We start from the raw sequence: 22,388 nt of genomic DNA, 5'->3' as shown, positions 1-22,388 counted from the left end.
AAACCGGCGAGGAGTCTCACACGCAACTTTGGACCTATGCTCAGGAGGATCGTGAGATTCAAAATACAAAATAAGAGCAGGATGATAGACATCTTCAGGCAAAGCAAACGGATCACATCTATTTACAGAACACCTCGAAGTGTCATCTACAAATATCAAGTCCAAACATTTACCAAATTTGTTGTGAACATTGTTCAATTGATAAAGTCCGGCATCAGCTAGATCGTTTAAAAAATCATTAAAGATAGCACGGGAAGATGCAGGAACCAGAAAACCATCAATGCGACTCCAAGACACCCAAGGCAGATTAAAGTCACCAAGCAACACCACAGAATCCGAGGACCTGGTCATAGAAACCATGAATATTACGATGTTATTCAAAATTATTTTATTTCAATGTTATTTGTACTTCTTTTTTAATTTATATAAAAAATAGTAGCGTTACTCGGCGCACGTTGCAACGCCCGAGATTGAATGAATTTTGCGTAATTTTTTCTGTTTTGTTTGTTGATAATTTAGTTTACTCTTCTGTAAATTGGATTGAATTATGTACGCATATTTGGCGAAATTTTCGTTTAAAACATTTTATTATTGTATCTTATTGTAATGCGAGTGGGTACACAATATTTTTGGTTTTTTCGTTCGGTGCAAAGATAAACAAATTTTTTGGCTTTCCGACTCTAGAGCAAGCTACATATGTATAGCTGGCCATAGGAAAAGCATGGACTCTCTAAATTTAATCCAGCAACAGTGAGCGATTGTCCTTCGTTGCTTCGATTACTTTTGGCATTCATTTCTTAACGCAAAGTCTGGTTCCATTTCACAATTTTGGTGGGCCTAATTTCCGAACAAGCATGATTGGTGGTTCTAAAGGGTTTAGAAATTCAATTGGATAATTCACAATTTGATCTCCATCTGCAACTGTGTCGATCGATTTATATTTCGCCACTTCACCAGGAATTTGAATTTGAATGCCATCATTGATTTTGTTAACATGATCATTTTTGGGAGCTAAGATTGCTCGTTCGCATAGAAAGAAAAATTTTTAATTTAAAATTCTTAATTCTGAAATATGAAAAACCTTCGTCTTCTCCCAAGGAATTTATAGCCAAAATTTGGTGATGTTTGAAGTGTGCGAAATCCGTTTCCATAGGAAACACACACACAGAATTTGATTTTTATAGAAGATGCAGATAGACTGAAGCTAACATTTTTTTTAACGGCGGCAGATTACTAAACGTTCAAAAGAAATAACAGCCAACCTCAACAATGCAGTCAAACTTTAGATGTTGAAATAACATAAGTTTTTACGGCAGCCATAGTTCTGAAATATCCCAATTGTAGGGAATATGCCACGCCCCTTTTCTCCCCATACCACATTTTACTGGAGGTGTTAGGACTTAACGTAATATAGCTCCTTACCAATTTTCTTTATCCTACCATTACTACATTCAGAGATATGCAATATGATATATTCCATTTGTATGGGAGGTGCCACGCCCCCTTTTTCCCAATTCCACATTTTCTTGGCGGTGTTAGGGATTGACCTCATATAACTCCTTACTGAATTTCAATGTTCTGGCATGTACACCTTCAAAGTTATGCAGTACCAAAGATTCCATTTGTATGGGAGGTCCCACGCCCCTTTTATATATCGAAATTATTTTTAGCCTAAAACCTTCCCGTTGATCGAAAGAACCTATAAACAAAATATGGTGATGATTGGAGTGTGGGAAATACGTTTCCATAACCAACATACACACAGAATTTGATTTATATATATATATATATATATATATATATATATATATAGATTATCGTTTAGTAAATACTTAAAAAAAATTTGTGATTACAAATAATTATTGTTTAAGCTATTTAATAACTTTAAGACCGTTTTATCTTAAAATGTATGTGCGATAAAGACAAATTTAATATAAAAAGTCCTTTTAACAGATGTATTTTTAACACTTTATGATATAACGGCCTTTTGAACAATTGTAAATAAATTTTTATATTATTAAACGTTTTCATTAAAAATAAAAAAAATAAAAAGTTTGGATATTTTTGGGTATTTTGGAGTTTTTTAGCTATTTTTTGGGTATTTTGAAAAATATTTTGGTTATTTTTTAGCCATAAAAATTTTCCGATATGGAATCCCTACAAAAATATAACCCTGTGTTATGGGAAGTTTTCAGTTCGAGAGGAGCAACTATGCATTTTTCTTTATGGCACTTTGGTATAAGTGTGAGAAGGATGCGCGATCACACGTACACGACTCGTTTAAGGGGAAAGTGGATAAAATCCGCACACTGCCTATACAAAATGATCAATTGTTTTAGCCACTTTTCGTGTGCATTATGCAGTTTGTTGCGGTGATGGTAACAGATTTGTGCTTGTCTTGGAATTTTCATTTGGAGGGGTAAGACTGGAAAAAATCGATAATTTATAAGAACCATCCTGGTATATATATATGGCGGTGTATTCAGTAAGTTTGTGTTTTAAAAGTGTACATGATTACAAATGATTCCGAAATAGTCCTTTATATCGAGAATGAACCTCAAATTATCCTCATATGATCCGGATGGACCCCCAAAATAGTCCACAAAATTATCACGAAATGGCTGCAAGTTGTCCCCGAAAGAACCACGAAATAGTCTTCAAATGATTCCAAAACAGCCCCAAAAATCATCCTCAAGTGGCCTCGAAATAATCTCGAAACGGTCCTTGCAACTATCCCGTATGACTCCATATGGTTCCTTAAACTTGCCCGAAATAATAAAAAAAATAGTCCCTCAGCCTTCCGCAAGCCTCCCTAGGGAGGCGCGCGTCATTCTAGTTCAACTGCGATCTGGATACCGTAAAAGGTTAAACGCTTACCTATCCAGAATCAACCTCGACATACACAATGTATATCCTTCTTCCAGCGGGTCCCCACATGACACCAACCTTCTTTCCAATTTTAATATGGAACCAGCTCCTCTAACACACCCTTGTTGAAACTGTAAGTTTCCTTGCACTTCCGTAAGAGAGTATTGATGACAATTTGTGAGTGGTCGCACCTAATGGATGAGGCGAAGTACTGCTAAAGCAACAACATTCCGAAATGACTACTTCGCAATAAATTACACATCGTTCGTGGCTGTAATTTTGCTATTTGATTCATTCTAAAACACGACGTAGCTCATAGCAGAGCCAAAGCATTGCTATCACTTTTTATAATACGGCTCTGTTCTATACTCTATACATATTCAGAGCCAGAGCACAGAGCTGTAAAACTGTGCAATCATTTGAAATTTTAAATCATTGATTTAAGAATGCTTGCTCTTCATTCATTCATTCCTTGTTAAGGAATGTGGCTTAAAAGTTAACCCATTCTTCATTCAGTAGCGGAAGAAAAGACTGCACTACTGAACTCATTCGAAGAAAGAATGAAGTAATTAAATGAAACACGAATATTTTTCAACACAGAATAAGCATTCAAATGAATGCAGCCTTTGCTGAGTGTGTACACACTTTTGTAGTACCAATCATTTATGAAAAATGTCGTACATGCACAAAACCCTCTCAAATATCAAATAGTTGCATTTAATTAAAGCCATTTCAAGATATCAACACAAAAATTTGATTATTGTACGTGATGCCCAGTTTATTTGTTATTTATATTGGAATAAAGCACAAAGAAGTTAACTGGAAAATTGTTTTTATTGAAATTTTCCTAAAAATTTAATAACAAAAAAAGCAAATAACAAATATTTCAACATCCCTGTTTTACAAATTGTCGTTACAAATAAGTGTTACCAATATGCCATGTAAAAGGTACTTGCATGAAAAAGTACTAACCTACATTTGAACGTCCTCAATTGGTGATTGAATAATTGAAGAAAAAGCAATTCCATAAAAAAAGCCCTTAAATTCCTTCATATATTGTTCTTAGCGGTATATGGTCAAATACTGTATCTACAATGGTTTGTGAGTTTGCAAATTGTAATAGCAATATACTATTTTTCCCTTCCCATTTTTCCTTATTCTTCTAAACACAATAGTTTGTAATTACAGTCAATTAAGCGGGGCTCTACAGGCAGTTGTAGCTTTTTTGATAGCAAAGAAAATTTACTTTGAATACAAATATACTCAAGTAAGATAGAATTCAGCAATTTCAATATTTTACCAATGCCGTGCAAATAGGTAGATATACTAATGGTTCTTCTCAATCACTCGGGTCCTATATTTATATCCCGTCAAGCACTGCAGAAACATCAGCTTTAAAAAAACTGTAGTCCGAAGGAGCCAGTCAATCTCTTTGTGGAGAGGGACATTAATAACCTCTGAAGAGCTGCTACAAATTTTTGTGGCACAGATGAAAGAAAACGGGGAAGGTGACTGAGGTGAATAGAAGAAGCCTGAATCGCTGTAGGATGATGCCATGGAAATAGACATAATTTCATCGAAATTCTCGGAACTGGAAAGCTCCAACGAAATCGCCGATAGACCAATGTACTTTGATGTATTAAAATTTAAATTACTTAAACTCAAGTATCTGTTTTTGTTATATGATCGACAAAAAATAACCACAATTTACTATATTTGGTCAATGCATAATGTGTTCTTTGACATAATCCATTTTACAACAATAGCAAAATAAGTAGTACATCATGATTCAATTACTAGAGGTTTGTTCTTCAATGACGGCAGAACTTTGACACTCCCAAATTGAAAAATCTGGACGGGTTGCTTTTACAAAGTAAGGAAAACGGGTAATAATTCAATCCCCTTTAGCGAAAATTGTAGTACAAAAGTACCTTTAGTAGTATATTAGTAGTGATAAAAAATTTGTAAATGGCGACAGGTTTTGGAGGAAATAATTAATTTTCTACTAAATATTTCATGAATTTATAAAGAGCTATGTTGGTTTACGGCGGCCACCGTGGTGTGATGGTAGCGTGCTCCGCCTATCACACCGTATGCCCTGGGTTCAACTCCCTCGCAAAGCAACATCAAAATTTTAGAAATAAGATTTTTCAATTAGAAGAAAATTTTTCTAAGCGGGGTCGCCCCTCGGCAGTGTCTGGCAAGCGCTCCGATTGTATTTCTGCCATGAAAAGCTCTCAGTGAAAACTCATCTGCCTGCAGATGCCGTTCGGAGTCGGCATAAAACATGTAGGTCCCGTCCGGCCAATTTGTAGGGAAAAATCAAGAGGAGCACGACGCAAATTGGAAGAGAAGCTCGGCCTTAGATCTCTTCGGAGGTTATCGCGCCTTACATTTTTTTGTTTTTTTTTTTTTATGTTGGTTTAGAATTTTATTCAAAAATACACTATCACAATTTGTTTCAAAAACTCCCTATATGAGCATAAGTTCAATGCATTTTAACATAAGGGGGAGTTAATGAAAATCATTCTGAGGCGTTCTTCAATCTAATTCTAAAATAGAGCGTTTTTGTGACAAATCATGTAATTGGAAGTTTTTGAAAAATGTTTTGAGATAGGACTATATTTAAAAGGCAGCCGACATGGTCTGCCAAAAAAAATGTAAAAGAAAATGGCTTATTGTCTTAGAACTTTATATTCCGGTCTTGACTTTGACAGAAGAGTTCAGCTTTTATGCGGTCCTGCTACACAGGGAGTATTCACCTTTTTACTCTGAAATTTCGGAAAGCTCCTTTACGTTGAGTATTCATGGAAGTCTTCCGTTAATTTAGAATATTCGGAACATGTTCGTTTCATACTACCTCACGAAGTCCGAATATATCAAATAAGTATTTACTATATAATATTCCAAATATGAACCGATTCTCCAAATTCTTAAATGGTGACGAATTTTCCGAACGTACGGAATGAATAAGTTAACATGCTCAATGAGTACATTTCGTTATGGCATCTCCGATATTTACTAATTACATTTTTACGTAAATCGATTTACTAGTCGACTTTTTGACGTTGAACGATGAATTTTGAAGTGGTTTAGGCTTCGTCTGATCATAGGTTTACGAAAGTGCACGATTCCTTGATGTCCGTACTTTTCAAAAAATTACCTATGTTCAGCCACACTAATAGATCATGGCATAATTAATAAATTCATCATAAAATTAAAATAAATGTTCTAAGGAATTATGCACTTCAGTACTTATCGGGGATTTGTAAACTGATTGCTTCCTATTTCTACTACTAATATTTTTCGAAAAATTGCAAAGAAACAACACTGTTAACGGATGTCAATTCGATTTGGGAGCAAAATGGCTGCAATTGTCAAAAAATTCGTCTGTCGAGCAAACCTCTTCTGATTGAATCATGGTAGTACATATAGTAACTTTTTGACACATAGAAAGAAAGCAATAGATTGTCTTTGAGAAGTTTCAGAAAAATTCGACTATATTTTCATTTTTGGAATACTTTACATAATCAAGAGCCACATGCTTTTATATAAGCGAGTTATCCGCGAGATATACCTAAAAAGGAAACCAGTCAACCGACAAGAGCCTAAAATTGTTTGATCTTACACGATTAATGAAAGAACAAGTAAGGAAGGCTAAGTTCGGGTGTAACCGAACATAACATACTCAGTTGAGAGCTATGGAGACAAAATAAGGAAAATCAATCTGGGGTAACCCTGGAATGTGGTTGTATAACATGTGTATCAAATGAAAGGTATTAAAGAGTATTTTAAGAGAGAGTAGGCCATAGTTCTATGGATGAACGCCATTTAGGGATATCGCCATAAAGGTAGACCAGGGCTGACTCTAGAATTTGTTTGTACGATATGGGTATCAAATGAAAGGTGTTACTGAGCATTTTAAGAGGGAGTGGGCCTTAGGTCTATCGGTGGACGCCTTTTCGAGATGTCCCCATTAAGGTGGACCAGGGGTGATTCTATAATGTGTTTGTACGATATGGGTATCAAATGAAAGCTGTTAATGAGTATTTTGAAAAGGAGTGATCCTTAGTTCCATAGGTGGACGCCGTTTCGAGATATCGCCATAAAGGTGGACCAGGGGTGTCTCTAGAATGTGTTTGTACGATATGGGAATCAAATGAAAGGTGTTACTGAGCATTTTAAGAGGGAATGGGCATTAGGTCTATAGGTGGACGCCTTTTCGAGATATCGCCATTAGGGTGGGCCAGGGGTGACTCTAGAATGTTTGTACGGTATGGGTATCAAACGAAAGGTGTTACTGAGCATTTTAAGAGGGAGTGGGCATGAGGTCTATAGGTGGACGCCTTTTCGAGATATCGTCATTAGGGTGGGCCAGGGGTGACTCTAGAATGTGTTTGTACGATATGTGCATCAAACGAAAGGTGTTACTGAGCATTTTCAGAGGGAGTGGGCATTAGGTCTATAGGTGGACGCCCTTTCGAGATATCGCCATTAGGGTGGGCCAGGGGTGACTCTAGAATGTTTGTACGATATGGGTATCAAACGAAAGGTGTTACTGAGCATTTTAAGAGGGAGTGGGCATTAGGTCTATAGGTGGACGCCTTTTCGAGATATCGCCATTAGGGTGGGCCAGGGGTGACTCTAGAATGTGTTTGTACGATATGGGTATCAAATGAAAGGTGGTAAGGAGTATTTTAAAAGGGAGTAATCCTTAGTTGTATAGGTGGATGCCTTTTCGAGATATCGCCATAAAGGTGGACCAAGGGTGACTCTAGAATGTTTGTACGATATGGGTATCAAACGAAAGGTGTTACTGAGCATTTTAAGAGGGAGTGGGCATTAGGTCTATAGGTGGACGCCTTTTCGAGATATCGCCATTAGGGTGGGCCAGGGTGACTCTAGAATGTGTTTGTACGATATGGGTATCAAATGAAAGGTGGTAAGGAGTATTTTAAAAGGGAGTAATCCTTAGTTGTATAGGTGGATGCCTTTTCGAGATATCGCCATAAAGCTGGACCAAGGGTGACTCTAGAATGTTTGTACGGTATGGGTATCAAACGAAAGGTGTTACTGAGCATTTTAAGAGGGAGCGGGCATTAGGTCTATAGGTGGACGCCTTTTCGAGATATCGCCATTAGGGTGGGCCAGGGTGACTCTAGAATGTGTTTGTACGATATGGGTATCAAATGAAAGGTGGTAATGAGTATTTTAAAAGGGAGTAATCCTTAGTTGTATAGGTGGACGCCTTTTCGAGATATCGCCATTAGGGTGGGCCAGGTGTGACTCTAGAATGTTTGTACGATATGGGTATCAAACGAAAGGTGTTACTGAGCATTTTAAGAGGGAGTGGGCATTAGGTCTATAGGTGGACGCCTTTTCGAGATATCGCCATTAGGGTGGGACAGGGGTGACTCTAGAATGTTTGTACGATATGGGTATCAAACGAAAGGTGTTACTGAGCATTTTAAGAGGGAGTGGACATTAGGTCTATAGGTGGACGCCTTTTCGAGATATCGCCATTAGGGTGGGCCAGGGGTGACTCTAGAATGTTTGTACGATATGGGTATCAAACGAAAGGTGTTACTGAGCATTTTAAGAGGGAGTGGACATTAGGTCTATAGGTGGACGCCTTTTCGAGATATCGCCATTAGGGTGGGCCAGGGTGACTCTAGAATGTGTTTGTACGATATGGGTATCAAATGAAAGGTGGTAATGAGTATTTTAAAAGGGAGTAATCCTTAGTTCTATAGGTGGACGCCTTTTCGAAATATCGCCATTAGGGTGGGCCAGGTGTGACTCTAGAATGTTTGTACGATATGGGTATCAAACGAAAGCTGTTACTGAGCATTTTAAGAGGGAGTGGGCATTAGGTCTATAGGTGGACGCCTTTTCGAGATATCGCCATTAGGGTGGGCCAGGGGTGACTCTAGAATGTTTGTACGATATGGGTATCAAACGAAAGGTGTTACTGAGCATTTTAAGAGGGAGTGGACACTAGGTCTATAGGTGGACGCCTTTTCGAGATATCGCCATTAGGGTGGGCCAGGGGTGACTCTAGAATGTTTGTACGATATGGGTATTAAACGAAAGGTGTTACTGAGCATTTTAAGAGGGAGGGGGCATTAGGTCTATAGGTGGACGCCTTTTCGAGATATCGCCATTAGGGTGGGACAGGGGTGACTCTGGTATGTTTTTGTACGATATGGATATCAAATTAAAGGTATTAATGAGGGTTTTAAAAGCGAGTGGCCCTTAGATGTATATGTGAAGGCGTTCTCGCGATATCGACCAAAATGTGGACCAGGTGATCCAGAAAATCATCTGTCGGGTACTGCTAATTTATTTATATATGCAATACCACTAACAGTATTCCTGCCAAGATTCCAAGGGCTGTTGATTTCGCCTTGTAGAACTTTTTCATTTTCTTCTACTTAATATGGTAGGTGTCACACCCATTTTACAAAGTTTTTTCCAAAGTTATATTTTGCGTCAATAAACCAATCCAGTTACCATGTTTCATCACTTTTTTCGTATTTGGTATAGAATTATGGCATTTTTTTCATTTTTCGTAATTTTCGATATCGATAAAGTGGGCGTGGTTATGGTCAGATTTCGCCCATTTTTTATACCAAGAAAAAGTGAGCTCAGGTAAGTACGTGGGCTAAGTTTAGTAAAGATATATCGGATTTTGCTCAAGTTATTGTGTTAATGGCCGAGCGGAAGGACAGACGGTGGACTGTGTATAAAAAATGGGCGTGGCTTCCACTGATTTCGCCCATTTTCACAGAGAACAGTTACCGTCATAGAATCTATGCTCCTACCAAATTTGAGAAGGATTGGTAAATTTTTGTTCGACTTATGGCAATAAAAGTATTCTAGACAAACTAAATGAAAATGGGCGGAGCCACGCCCATTTTGAAATTTTCTTTTATTTTTGTATTTTGTTGCATCATATCATTACTGGAGTTGAATTTTGACTTAATTTACTTATATACAGTAAAGATATTAAATTTTATGTTAAAATTTGAATTAAAAAAATTTTTTTTTTTAAAAAGTGGGCGTGTTCTTCATCCAATTTTGCTAATTTTTATTTAGCACATATAGAGTAATAGTAGTAACGTTCCTGCCAAATTTCATCATGATATCTTCAACGACTGCCAAATTACAGCTTGCAAAACTTTTAAATTACCTTCTTGTAAAAGTGGGCGGTGCCACGCCCGTTGTCCAAAATCTTACTAATTTTATATTCTGCGTCATAACGTCAACCCATCTAACAAGTTTCGTCGCTTTATCTGTCTTTTGTAATGAGTTATCGCACTTTTTCGGTTTTTCGAAATTTTCGATATCGAAAAAGTGGGCGTGGTTATAGTCCGATATCGTTCATTTTAAATAGCGATCTGATACCAAATTTCATCAAGATACCTCAAAATTTACTCAAGTTATCGTGTTAACGGACGGACGGACGGACGGACGGACGGACGGACATGGCTCAATCAAATTTTTTTTCGATCCTGATTATTTTGATATATGGAAGTCTATATCTATCTCGATTCCTTTATATATGTACAACCAACCGTTATCCAATCAAACTTAATATACTCTGTGAGCTCTGCTCAACTGAGTATAAAAATCAGCATAATTACGATGTATACAAAATCTACTATGAAGTACTATTTCTTGTATGTCTTATGTTTGGACACCATGAAGATGATTTAAGACTTTCTAGTTTTATAATAAACCACTTGAATAATTAGAAGGGGCTATTATTTCTATTGACCAGTTTTACGCCTTTTTTTGCACCAACTCCTAAATTGATTTAACATATCTGAGGGCAATGAAAGTATACAAAAAAACAACCTTGGGGAAAAAGTATTTAGTACTGAAATGAAAAAAGTGTGCATTCATTTCAACTTTACATTCAATAAAGATTGGGAATGGTTCCTATATTCACACTCAATATTGAGTTATATTTTACCATTCAATAACACTCAAACTTTGGCTTTGAGTTGAAAATATTTTAAGACATTCAGGAATGGAGATTTATAATATGCAACCAAAAAATCAAAATTTTTTAAAGAATGCTGAGAGAATGCACACTCGATGGATTCAGCCTTTTTACAGCTCTGCCAGAGCAGTAGTATAACATATTTTTCGTTGCTACTGCTGTTCTGGAGTAGAAAATACAAACATGACGCCATATTAAATTTGTATGCATTCAAGTTTACTGCATTGTGAATTCCCACAAATAAAGAGTTTTTCTATTCTACCATAGTTCAACTATATGGTTGGCTCATCTGTACAAAAACAAAACATGTTAGTTCAGATTGTCAAAATCTGCGTGTTGGTGTTTATGCGAATGGAATGGAATGAAAACATGAAATTTAGCATGTGTAGTAAGAAAATGTTTTCAATGTGTTGGTTTCATTTTGCGTTTGCCATCTCCTTTTGACAATCCCATCGACCATGCAATGACAAAAATGAAATCAGCTGATGAGATGAGCCAACCATATAATTGAGCCATGTATTCTACATTGCCACACCTACCTGTCAAATATGAATGTGTTGGTTTCATTTTGCGGTTGCCATCTCCTTTTGACAATCTCATCGACCATGCAATGACAAAAATAAAATCACCTGATGAGATGAGCCAACCATATAATTGAGCCATGTATTCTACATTGCCATACCTACCTGTCAAATATGACTGACAGGGAGAATGGCTGACACGAAAGGCCAGATAATGGGAGGAAGGTCAGGATCAGGAAAGCCCAAAGATCATAATTTATTAATCAAGGGCTGACCGGATTACCAATTCGAAGAAATATTTATTTCATGCTCGCGGTAATTACTTAAATTTAATCACCATGAATTGCCCACTCGTGTTTCAAACCAACTTCTTTTAAATTTGTTTAAAGAAAAACGTGATGCGCAATTTATTTAAGTTATCGAACAGCAATTTAAGAGGTTATCGAGGCAGTTTAGTATTGTGAACACTTTTTCCAAAAAATTCGCCAAATTTTAATCTGAGTATAGTTATTTCGAAATTCGAATAATCGATAACAAGCAATCAGTCGAAAGATCGCCGATGTACTATTATTCAACTGTAACTAATAGAATTCTGATAACCGAATAATATAGCATTCGAATATGCGATAAATCGAATACAAAAAGTTCTTTTGGGGGGCATAGTGGTAAGAAACCTTAAATGTATAAAGTTTTTATTTTAGTGTATTAATAAACGCTTTTTTAAAATAAGGCACAATCTATGTGAATCTAAAATATAAATATATAGGTATAGATGTTTATGATACAGTTTTACAAAATATATTTTTATTGTTTTTAATAAAATAAATTAATTGAAAACTCCTCATCGCCTTCGTCATATTCAACATCATACATAACTCGCGATTCTGATTCGGAACCCACTTCCATTTCCGATCGCTGTGGAGCTGCTAAAGACGCCTCACCAGCTGCTGATGTAGCATCAGGAGCGCTTTGCACTTCTGTCACCGATTTTTTAGTTGATGAACCATAATCGGCACTACTGGACTCACCCTCATCTTCACCTTCGACTTGTTCATCTTCGGCTGGCACAACAGTATCCAGAGCCTCATGCGATGACGACACGTACAAAGTGGATCCCATTTCCACATCGAATAAATTTTGGCCACCTAATTCACGTGCTTTTGGTATAATTTTACTTTCCACTTGCTGTATTTGATATTCGGTAATAGCAACATCTGTTGAAGCTGCTTTGTGTGCGGTACGTTTGAAAATTTCCATTAATGAAGATGCAGAACGTGGCATCAAACCCATTTTACCAGGCCGATAAACACTTGAGGTGGAATGTGAGATTGTTAGTGCGGATGGTGTAGATGGTAATTTATCCGAATGACTGCTAACTATGTCTAGCAATTCGTTGAGTAGGTCCGTCCGCCGCAGTTGACTCATAGCCTCTTGAGAGTGACTACCATCTTTGGGTGAAGGTTTGTGTATAGCATCGATGGCTACTTGTACAGTTGATTTAATTTGTATGATTATATCGCTAAGACGTTGAATTTCTGCCTCACTCTGCTGTTGTAATGCAACGAAACGTGATTTTTCTATTTTCAACTCCTCGATACGTTGCTCGAGATGACGTATCTTTTTGGACATATCCTTGAAATTAAAACGCTCGCATATGTCGCGCTTCACAGCCGTCTCATACAATTTTCGATACTTGGCCACTTCTACGTACTTAGTCTTGAGCTTCTCATAGTTGTCGGTGAGCTTTTCAATTATTTTTATTTTGTTTTGTGAGTTCCGAATCAGCTGCTTCTTTAGCTGATCCATGGACGCATATTGTTCTGCCATTTCTTTGTGTCGTATGACTTGATCATTAAATTGTTGTTGCATTTTAATTTGCGACATAACTAATATATCAATTTCTTTTTGTAATGCAATATTCTCACGTATTAAACGGCGCGTATAACCGGCATTCCGTATCTCACTGGAACGCGTAAAATCTTCGGATACTTGCAATAGTTTTGTTTCCACTTCTTTCTTGAGAGCATCTTTCTCCACCACAGCTTTTTGTTCCATAGTGTAAACCATTTCCGTATATTGACGCTCCTTCTCCTTCAAATCCATTTCTTGTTCATCGAATTTGGCTAGCAGCGCGTCACGTTGTACACGAAATTCATCTAAGGAATTAAGTTTTCCGTTGAGCAACTTGATTTCCGATGTCAGCTGGTCGTGCATAGATTTGTATTTGGCTTCTAGCTCTTTTATCTTTTCCGCGGATTGTTGATTTTCTATTTCGCGTATCTTGATTACTTCTGTGAGACGTACCTCTAGATCGCGTATAGTTTCGTTACGTTCACCGAGAGTTCGATCCAAATGTGCTGCCACATCAGTGTGGTCTTCTTCGATTTCACGTAACTTCTCCCTGAGATTGACATTGTTATCGTCTAGTGAAGCGAGATGAGTACGCAAACGTGCAAGCTTCTGATTGAGGTCGGTTATAGTAAGTTCACAGAATGCCTTGTCAACATTGGTTAGTTTATTCGGGTCCTTCTTTTCATCTTTCTTGCCCTTTTTCCCTTTCTTTGCCTTTTTCGGTGGCATTTTATTAGAGATTTAATTCGGCGTACAAGTTTAACACAACAGAGATGCAAATACTTCCTAAGTATCTCAATTTATTCCGATAGAACGTTAATTTTATTTAAATTTTGAATTGTAATTAAATTCAAACGGTCTTTGGTTTGAAATAAAATATAATCCCGTTTATCCTATTGAATGAGTGCGCACGTTAACGTTTTTATCGAAAATATTTTCACTCAAAATAAATTTTGAATTATCGAGCAAACAAATAAATATCAACTGACAACGTTACTTGGTAACCATTCAACAAACTTTTTTGTTCGCTATTTCGTAACCAATAAAATAGGCTATGGTTGCCAATGCTATGGTTGTTCGGACCAACAATGTAAATATGAATCACTGTGAATTCATACAAGTGAAAAATCTTTCTATTCTTCCATTTCCCATACATAACTGTCAAATAATAGTTGACAGGGAGAACGGCTGTCGCGAATGGCCAGAGAATGGAAGAAAGGTTTGTTTTTTGCTCGCAGTTATTAAACTGAAGTGTCATGAATTGCCCATTCGTGTTTCGTTTCAGCTTTTCTTTAGAATGTGTATACAGAAAATCAGACTACATATTAATATTCATTTCCAAAATCTAGTCATTAGATAAAATGTGTGCAGCCAGTAAGGCAAATATTTTAAAATATGTAAATAATGCAATATACCAGTCGTCTACAAAACTGTTTGAAAAATACTCTTGAGCAAATGATTTTAGTAATCGAACAGCGATTGAACAGGTGATCGAGGCTGTTTACTATTGTGAACGGTTTATTTCAAACATTCGCCACTTGTATCAATTCACAATGGTTCGGACATTCATATGTTGAATACTTTGTTTAATGCTTGCTTTTCACTGGAAACTGTATTTTGTCTTTTCAGGCGCTTCAGTTAAAAAGTTTCTTACGTAATGTATATATATTATATATTACTAGCAGACCCGGCAGACGTTGTTCTGCCCTACATTTGGCCTATCTGCAAACATTTTAATAAGCTTTTTCCGCCTAACTCTGCCCTACCCCTCTACACTTTTTCCTAGTCTTTTTATTCACCCCTCCCTCCTTCTTTTTCGCTTCATCTCCCTCTTCGTCTCATTCTATCTCTTTCTCAGTCTCCTCTCTTTTCTCTTCTCTCAAGTTTTTCTCCTTCTTCTTCATCTCTTATTGCCAATCCCAGAAGGTGGTATGTATTTTGTTCCAGTCCCATTCCGAGTCTCAGTCCCAGTCCCACTCCGAGTCTATGTCTCAGTCCCAGTCCGTCTCTGGTATACTTCCCGAAAAAAAGCATCATAAATACTAATATAGGCAAATTTATATACGAAATATTGAATAGGACGTATGTAAATGGGTATTTGGGTATTATTTATGCTTGTCTTTATTTCGGCCTCGCATGCATATTTATCAGTTTTGACAGGTTGATGCGATTAAATCGCATATCACAATGAACTTTAGAGCTCTCAGCAACAGCTTTCATTTGATATCCATAATACACACACATTCTAGGTGTATCCGGGTCCATGTTTTGGCCTATATCTCGAGACCCTAGTCACTCAGCGGTGTAAAACTTACTCTGTATTATAGCACACATCAACAGCTTCAGTTTGATACCCATAATATAAAAACACATTCTAGGTGTATCCGGGTCCACGTTTCGACATATATCTCGAGACCGTGGTCACCCAGCGTTGTAAAACTTACTCTGTACTAAAGCATACATCAACAGCTTCAATTTGATACCCATAATGTAAAAACACATTCTAGGTGTATCCGGGTCCACGTTTTGGGCTATATCTCGAGACCCTAGATTCTCAGTTGTATGAAAATTACCCTGTGCTATAGCACTCATCAACAGCTTTCATATGATATCCATATTGTATAAACACATTCTAGGGGTAGCCGGGTTCACGTTTTTGGCTATATCTCGAGACCCTAGCCTCCCAGTTGTATGAAAACTATCCTGTACTATATCACTCACCAACAGCTTAAATTTGATATCCATATTGTATAAACACATTCTAGGAGTACCCGGTTCCACGTTTTGGGCTATATCTCGAGACCGTAGCTTCCCAGTTGTATGTAAATTATCCTGTACTATAGCACTCATCAACAGCTTTCATTTGATATCCATATTGTATAAGCACATTCCCTGGTCCACGTTTTGGGCTATATCTCGAGACCCTAGCCTCTTATTTGTATGAAAATTGTCCTGTACTATAGCTCTCATCAACAGCTTTCATTTGATATCCATATTGTATAAACACATTCTAGGGGTACACGGGTCCACGTTTTGGCCTATATCTCGAAACCATAGTCACCCAGGTGTATGGAAATTATCCTGTGCTATAGCACTCATCAACAGCTTTCATTTGATATCCATATTGTATAAGCACATTCTAGGGGTACCCGCGTTCACATTTTGATCTCAAGACCCTAGGCACGTAGCGAAAAAAGGGTAGACGTTGGCCGATTTTCAGACCTACCCAATATGCTCACAAAATTTCATGAGAATCGGTTCAGCCGTTTCGGAGGAGTTAAGCCTCTACAACCGTGAGAGAAGAATTTTATATATTAGACTAGCAGACCCGGCAGACGTTGTTCTGCCCTAAATTTGGCTTATCTGCATACATTTTAATAAGCTTTTTCCGTCTAACTCTGCCCTACCCCTCTACACTTTTTCCTAGTCTTTTTATTCACTCCTCCCTCCTTCTTTTTCGCTTCATCTCCACCTTCGTCTCATTCTATCTCTTTCTCAGTCTCCTCACTTTTCTCTTTTCTCAAGTTTTTCTCCTTCTTCTTCATCTCTTATTGCCAATCCCAGAGGGTGGTATGTATTTTGTTCCAGTGCCATTCCGAGTCGCAGTCCCAGTCCCAATCCGAGTCTCTGTCTCAGTCCCAGTCCTAGTCCTAATCCCAGTCCCAGTCCGTCTCTGGTATAATTCCCAAAAAAGCATCGTAAATACTAATATAGGCAAATTTTTATACGAAATTTCAGGCAAATCGAATAGGACGTATGTAAATAGGTATGTGGGTATTATTAATTCTTGTCTTTATTTCGGCCTCGTATGCATATTTATCAGTTTTGACAGGTTGGTGCGATTAAATCGCATATCACAATGAACTTTAGAGCTCTCAGAAACAGCTTTCATTTGATATCCATATTGTATAAACACATTCTAGGTATGAACACACCCAGGGGTATGAAAATTATCCTTTACTATAGCACTCATCAACAGTTTTTATTTGATATCCATATTGTATAAACACATTCTAGGGGTACCCGGGTACACGTTTTGGGCTATATCTTGAGACCCTAGCCTCGCATTTATACGAAAATTGTCCTGTACTATAGCACCCATCAACAGCTTTCATTTGATATCCATATTGTATAAACACATTCTAGGGGTACCCGGGTCCACGTTTTGGCCTATATCTCGAAACCCTAGTCACCCAGGGGTATGAAAATTATCCTGTACTATAGCACTCATCAACAGTTTTCATTTGATATCCATATTGTATAAACACATTCTAGGGGTACCCGGGTACACGTTTTGGGCTATATCTTGAGACCCTAGCCTCCCATTTGTACGAAAATTGTCCTGTACTATAGCACTCATCAGCAGCTTTCATTTGATATCCATATTGCATAAACACATTCTACGGGTACCCGGGTCCACGTTTTGATCTCAAGACCCTAGGCACGTAGCGAAAAAAAAGGTAGACGTTGGCCGATTCTTAGACCTATCCAATATGCATACAAAATTTCATGTGAATCGGTTTAGTTAGTTTTAGTTATATATTAGATACTGTTACGAATATTAGCAAAAATAAGGAGTGCTGCCATCTCTAAGCCGATGCTAAGCAGTGACGTGAATTCACATCCATAGATCAATCATTATGTATCTACATAAACCAAGCAATAATTGCGTCTACACATATGTACCATGTACGTATACGAGCAGCTTAGAGTCAATGCACAAACACATGCATATATCTGAGATACTCCTATAAGTATGCAATGAGAAAAACTATAAAATTGCGCAATTGTAGTTACAGCTGAGAAGTTTGAGAGCGGCTGGACTAGTAGATTCTGTAAGCGCCTCGAAAATGCCAAGGTTGAAATCAAAGAGTATAAAAGGTGACAATTGTAGAGGCGCTGGAATTCAGTTTAATTTGAGTTATCAAGCAGTTACGACTAAGACGATATCTAGCGAGCAATAGCAGTATTATTTTGAAAGTCAGTTTCATTTAAGCTATCAGTTTGGTTATTAAGCTATTCGTTGCACAGTTTGAGTGTTATTGTGAAGTATTTTAATAAAGGCCATTTTTCCATTATTCAATATTGGAGTTATTTTTTCAACAGTTTTGCAACATGAACTTAGCAAAAGGGCAAACAGGAGGATTTGCAGAACATTCGTTACAATTGGTGTCCGAAGAGGAATTGTTGAATAAATTCCAGAGGACAACAAGGACATGGCAAAGTTCAGTGAATTGAAGATCCAGCAACTAAAGAAGGAGTTGGAGAGCCGTGGATTGAATACAAGCGGCGTTAAACTTGAACTTCAGGCACGGCTACGAGAGGCAATGGAAGCAGAACGAATTGATGTGGAAGAGTATGTCTTTCCTCTTGATGGCGAGGAGACAACAAAAATTGAAGAGAAAAACGAAACATCGCAGACGGTTACCAGCACAGACTTGAACATGATATTGGCTGCAATATCTACACAAACATCGACAGTAGCATCAATGTCGTCGCAGTTGGCATCCCAACTGGAATCGCAAAAGACAGAAATAACATCTCAACTGGAATCCCAAGAGACACGAATAACATCAAAGATTGAAGCACAAGAAACGCGTATTTCGGAAATGTCAGCACAAATTTCAGCACAGATATCATCTCAGATCTCCACACAACTAGAAGAGCAGGAAGTCCGTATATCATCTAAACTGGAAGCGCATATGGAAGAAAAACTGACCCAGTTTCATGAAGGCTTCAGTGGTCGACAGGATAAAATCGAGGCCGAGTTGGATGCTTTGAGAGGACGTATTGAGCAGTTACAACTAAATCGTCCAGCAGTTTCAGCGAGTAATCCAAAGGTAAATACGCCATCCTTTGACGGTTCTGTTCCTTTCCAGGTCTTTAAGCTACAATTTGAGAAGACCGCAACAGTGAACAACTGGAATGCTGAAGATAAAGTTGCTGCACTCTTCGTAGCATTGAAAGGACCAGCTGCCGAAATCTTACGGACGATTCCGGAGTACGAACGGAACAGTTATGAAGCATTGACGGCTGCTGTAGAACGACGTTATGAAAGCGAGCATAGAAAACAGATATTCCAAATTGAGTTGCAAAACCGCTACCAAAAAGCAAATGAGACATTGCAGGAGTTTGCTTCAGATATTGAAAGGTTGGCTCATCTCGCAAATGCGGACGCACCCGTGGAATACACCGAGAGGGTAAAAATCCAGAGTTTTATAAATGGCATACGGGACGTGGAAACGAAGCGAGCTACATACGCAAACCCAAAGCTGACATTTGCTGAAACGGTATCACATGCATTGACTCAGGAAACGGCCTCACTGTTGAGTAAACCAGCATACAAAGCTCATCGTTTGGAAGAGGAAAGACCAGATTGGGTAGATACAATTTTGGAAGCACTGAAGGGAACACAACAGAAAAATGCCGGAGTTATTAAATATTTCAAGTGCGGCAACCCAGGTCATATTTCACGACATTGCATCACCGGTCCCAATAGCTCCACCAATGTGGGTGGCCGTAAACGCAGAGCTGAAGGAGATGAGCAAATCTCTAAGTCCACTCAATCGTTAAACTAAGCGAGTCAGCCTCAAGGGGCGACAGCTGGCTCCCTCAATTGAATGCCCCATAATCTCTATCTCACAAGAAGGTCAAACAATCTTACTGTCGGAGGACATGTGGATGGAAAGAAACGTTTACTGACTGTAGATACGGGTGCATCTCATTCCATCATTCGAGCGGATTTAGTCAACAAGAAGATAAGACCATTGCATGGAGCAAGATTGCGTACAGCCACTGGAGAAGACAGCACGGTTCTAGGAGAAGTATCATGTGAAGTCGCAATTGGGAACGGCACGGCAGTACACAATTTTATAGTGGCAGAGATTGTTGATGAAATCATAATTGGAGTGGACTTCTTAATCGAGCAGGGCATCAAGATCGACATGCAAAACAAGACGATGCGATATAAAAACATGGATGTACCACTTAATTTCGGCTACGAGAGAGGCTACAGTAGTAAACGAGTGCTGGTGGAAGAGAGTCAGCAAATACCACCAAAATCCGAAGCAGTCATCTGGGCAAAGACTGATGGAGATTTTAGGGCAAACAAATTGTGGGTTGTCGAAGCAGCAAACAAACCAACACTAAACATACTTGTAGGAAAAACCCTGGCTATGACAAAACAAGATGGACGTATTCCGGTAAGAGTATTCAATGAGTTCAAGTCACGACTCAAACTGACTAAAGGAGCTATTTTTGGAAGATGCCAAGAGGCTGAAGTAGTTATTAACTGTGAATAGCTCCAGGAACACGTTTCAGCTAGTAATACTGATCTTTCAAATGACATCACGGCATGGACGCAGGGGCTAGAGGAAGCATATCAGAGTAAGGCAAAACAACTGCTCCTAAAGTACGCAAACATATTTGACCGGGACGGCAAAACAAGACGATGCGATATAAAAACATGGATGTACCACTTAATTTCGGCTACGAGAGAGGCTACAGTAGTAAACGAGTGCTGGTGGAAGAGAGTCAGCAAATACCACCAAAATCCGAAGCAGTCATCTGGGCAAAGGCTGATAGAGATTGTAGGGCAAACAAATTGTGGGTTGTCGAAGCAGCAAATAAACCAACACTAAACATACTTGTAGGAAAAACCCTGGCTATGACAAAACAAGATGGACGTATTCCGGTAAGAGTATTCAATGAGTTCAAGTCACGACTCAAACTGACTAAAGGAGCTATTTTTGGAAGATGCCAAGAGGCTGAAGTAGTTATTAACTGTGAACAGCTCCAGGAACACGTTTCAGCTAGTAATACTGATCTTTCAAATGACATCACGGCATGGACGCAGGGGCTAGAGGAAGCATATCAGAGTAAGGCAAAACAACTGCTCCTAAAGTACGCAAACATATTTGACCGGGATGTTTCTAAACCAGGCCGCACCAACGTTGTGAAACATCAAATTGACACTGGAGATGCGAGGCCGATCCGCCAAGCTCCACGTAGTGTTCCACTGGCGAAGCTGGAAGTTGTGAGTCAAATCATACAAAAAATGAGCGACAGCTGCGTCATCGAACCATCAGCTAGTCCATGGAGCTCACCGGTAGTACTTGTAAAGAAGAAGGATGGAAAAATGAGGTTTTGCGTGGACTACCGGAAGTTGAATGACGTAACGAAAAAGGATAGCTACCCATTGCCTAGAACTGACGACACTCTGGACTCGCTATCTGGTACGAAATGGTTTTCCGCGCTGGAATTGAAAAGCGGCTATTGACAAGTGGAGGTGAATGGGGAAGATAAAGAGAAAACAGCTTTCAGTGTCGGTGATGGTCTTTGGCAATTTACAGTGATGCTTTTAGACTTTGTAATGCACCAGCTACTTTTGAGAGACTCATGGACCAGGTACTGAAAGGTCTACATTGGAAAACATGCTTGGTGTACCTGGACGATATCATCGTATTGGGCTAGAATTTTGATGAACATCTTAAGAATTTGGAGGAAGTTTTCCAAAGAATAGCTGTCGCTGGTCTGAAGTTAAGTCCCAAAAAGTGTGCGCTGTTTAAAAAGGAAGTAAATTATTTGGGTCGCAAGGTAACGACAGAGGGCATCTGCACTGCGAACGAAAAGATAGAGGCTGTAAAGTATTGGCCAAGACCACAGAACCTACATGAATTAAGAAGTTTTCTTGGGCTGTGCACATATAACCGCCGATTTGTATCAAATTTTTCCAGCGTAGCCCATAGCCTCCATGAGCTTACACGAAAAAATAAAGCTTTTGAATGGAAGAAGGAGCAAGAAGCGGCTTTCCAAACATTGAAGGAGCGTTTGTGCACTGCCCCAATGTTAGCATATCCGATTCCAGGAGCAACATTTGTTCTAGAAACAGATGCGAGTGGATATGCTAAAGGAGGTGTTTTATCACAACTGGTCGATGGACCGGAGAATGTAGTTGCATATTACAGCCGTTTGATTGGAAAACCAGAGAGGAACTACTGCGTTACGCTGAGAGAGCTGTTGGCATTGGTAGAGTGCATTAAGCATTTTCACAAACACCTATGCGGCCAGCGATTCCGTGTCAGGACAGATCACGCAGCTTTAAAATTGCTTCTGCAGTTCCGTAATCCGGAAGGTTAATT

General features: G+C 38.5%; 2 protein-coding genes across 15 annotated transcripts in view; both read right to left on the bottom strand.

Annotated features, from left to right (window-relative positions):
- The window catches only part of gogo (golden goal), a 595,526-nt gene that overhangs the window by 117,573 nt on the left and 455,565 nt on the right, over window positions 1-22,388 (bottom strand). The window lies entirely within an intron of this gene.
- Window positions 12,211-14,092, bottom strand: LOC137233783 (cilia- and flagella-associated protein 157). Its single transcript, XM_067757144.1, has one exon. It carries the CDS (start codon window positions 13,975-13,977, stop codon window positions 12,211-12,213), a length of 1,767 nt encoding a protein of 588 aa, XP_067613245.1. The 5' UTR covers window positions 13,978-14,092.

This window comes from Eurosta solidaginis, chromosome 5 (genome assembly GCF_040869045.1).
Source record: "Eurosta solidaginis isolate ZX-2024a chromosome 5, ASM4086904v1, whole genome shotgun sequence".
NCBI lineage: Eukaryota > Metazoa > Arthropoda > Insecta > Diptera > Tephritidae > Eurosta > Eurosta solidaginis.
This window is presented reverse-complemented; position numbering and strand designations above follow the sequence as displayed.

Bases quoted from the DNA above. Each gene is read 5' to 3' on its own strand.
- LOC137233783 (XM_067757144.1), bottom strand. From the start codon at position 13,977: ATGCCACCGAAAAAGGCAAAGAAAGGGAAAAAGGGCAAGAAAGATGAA.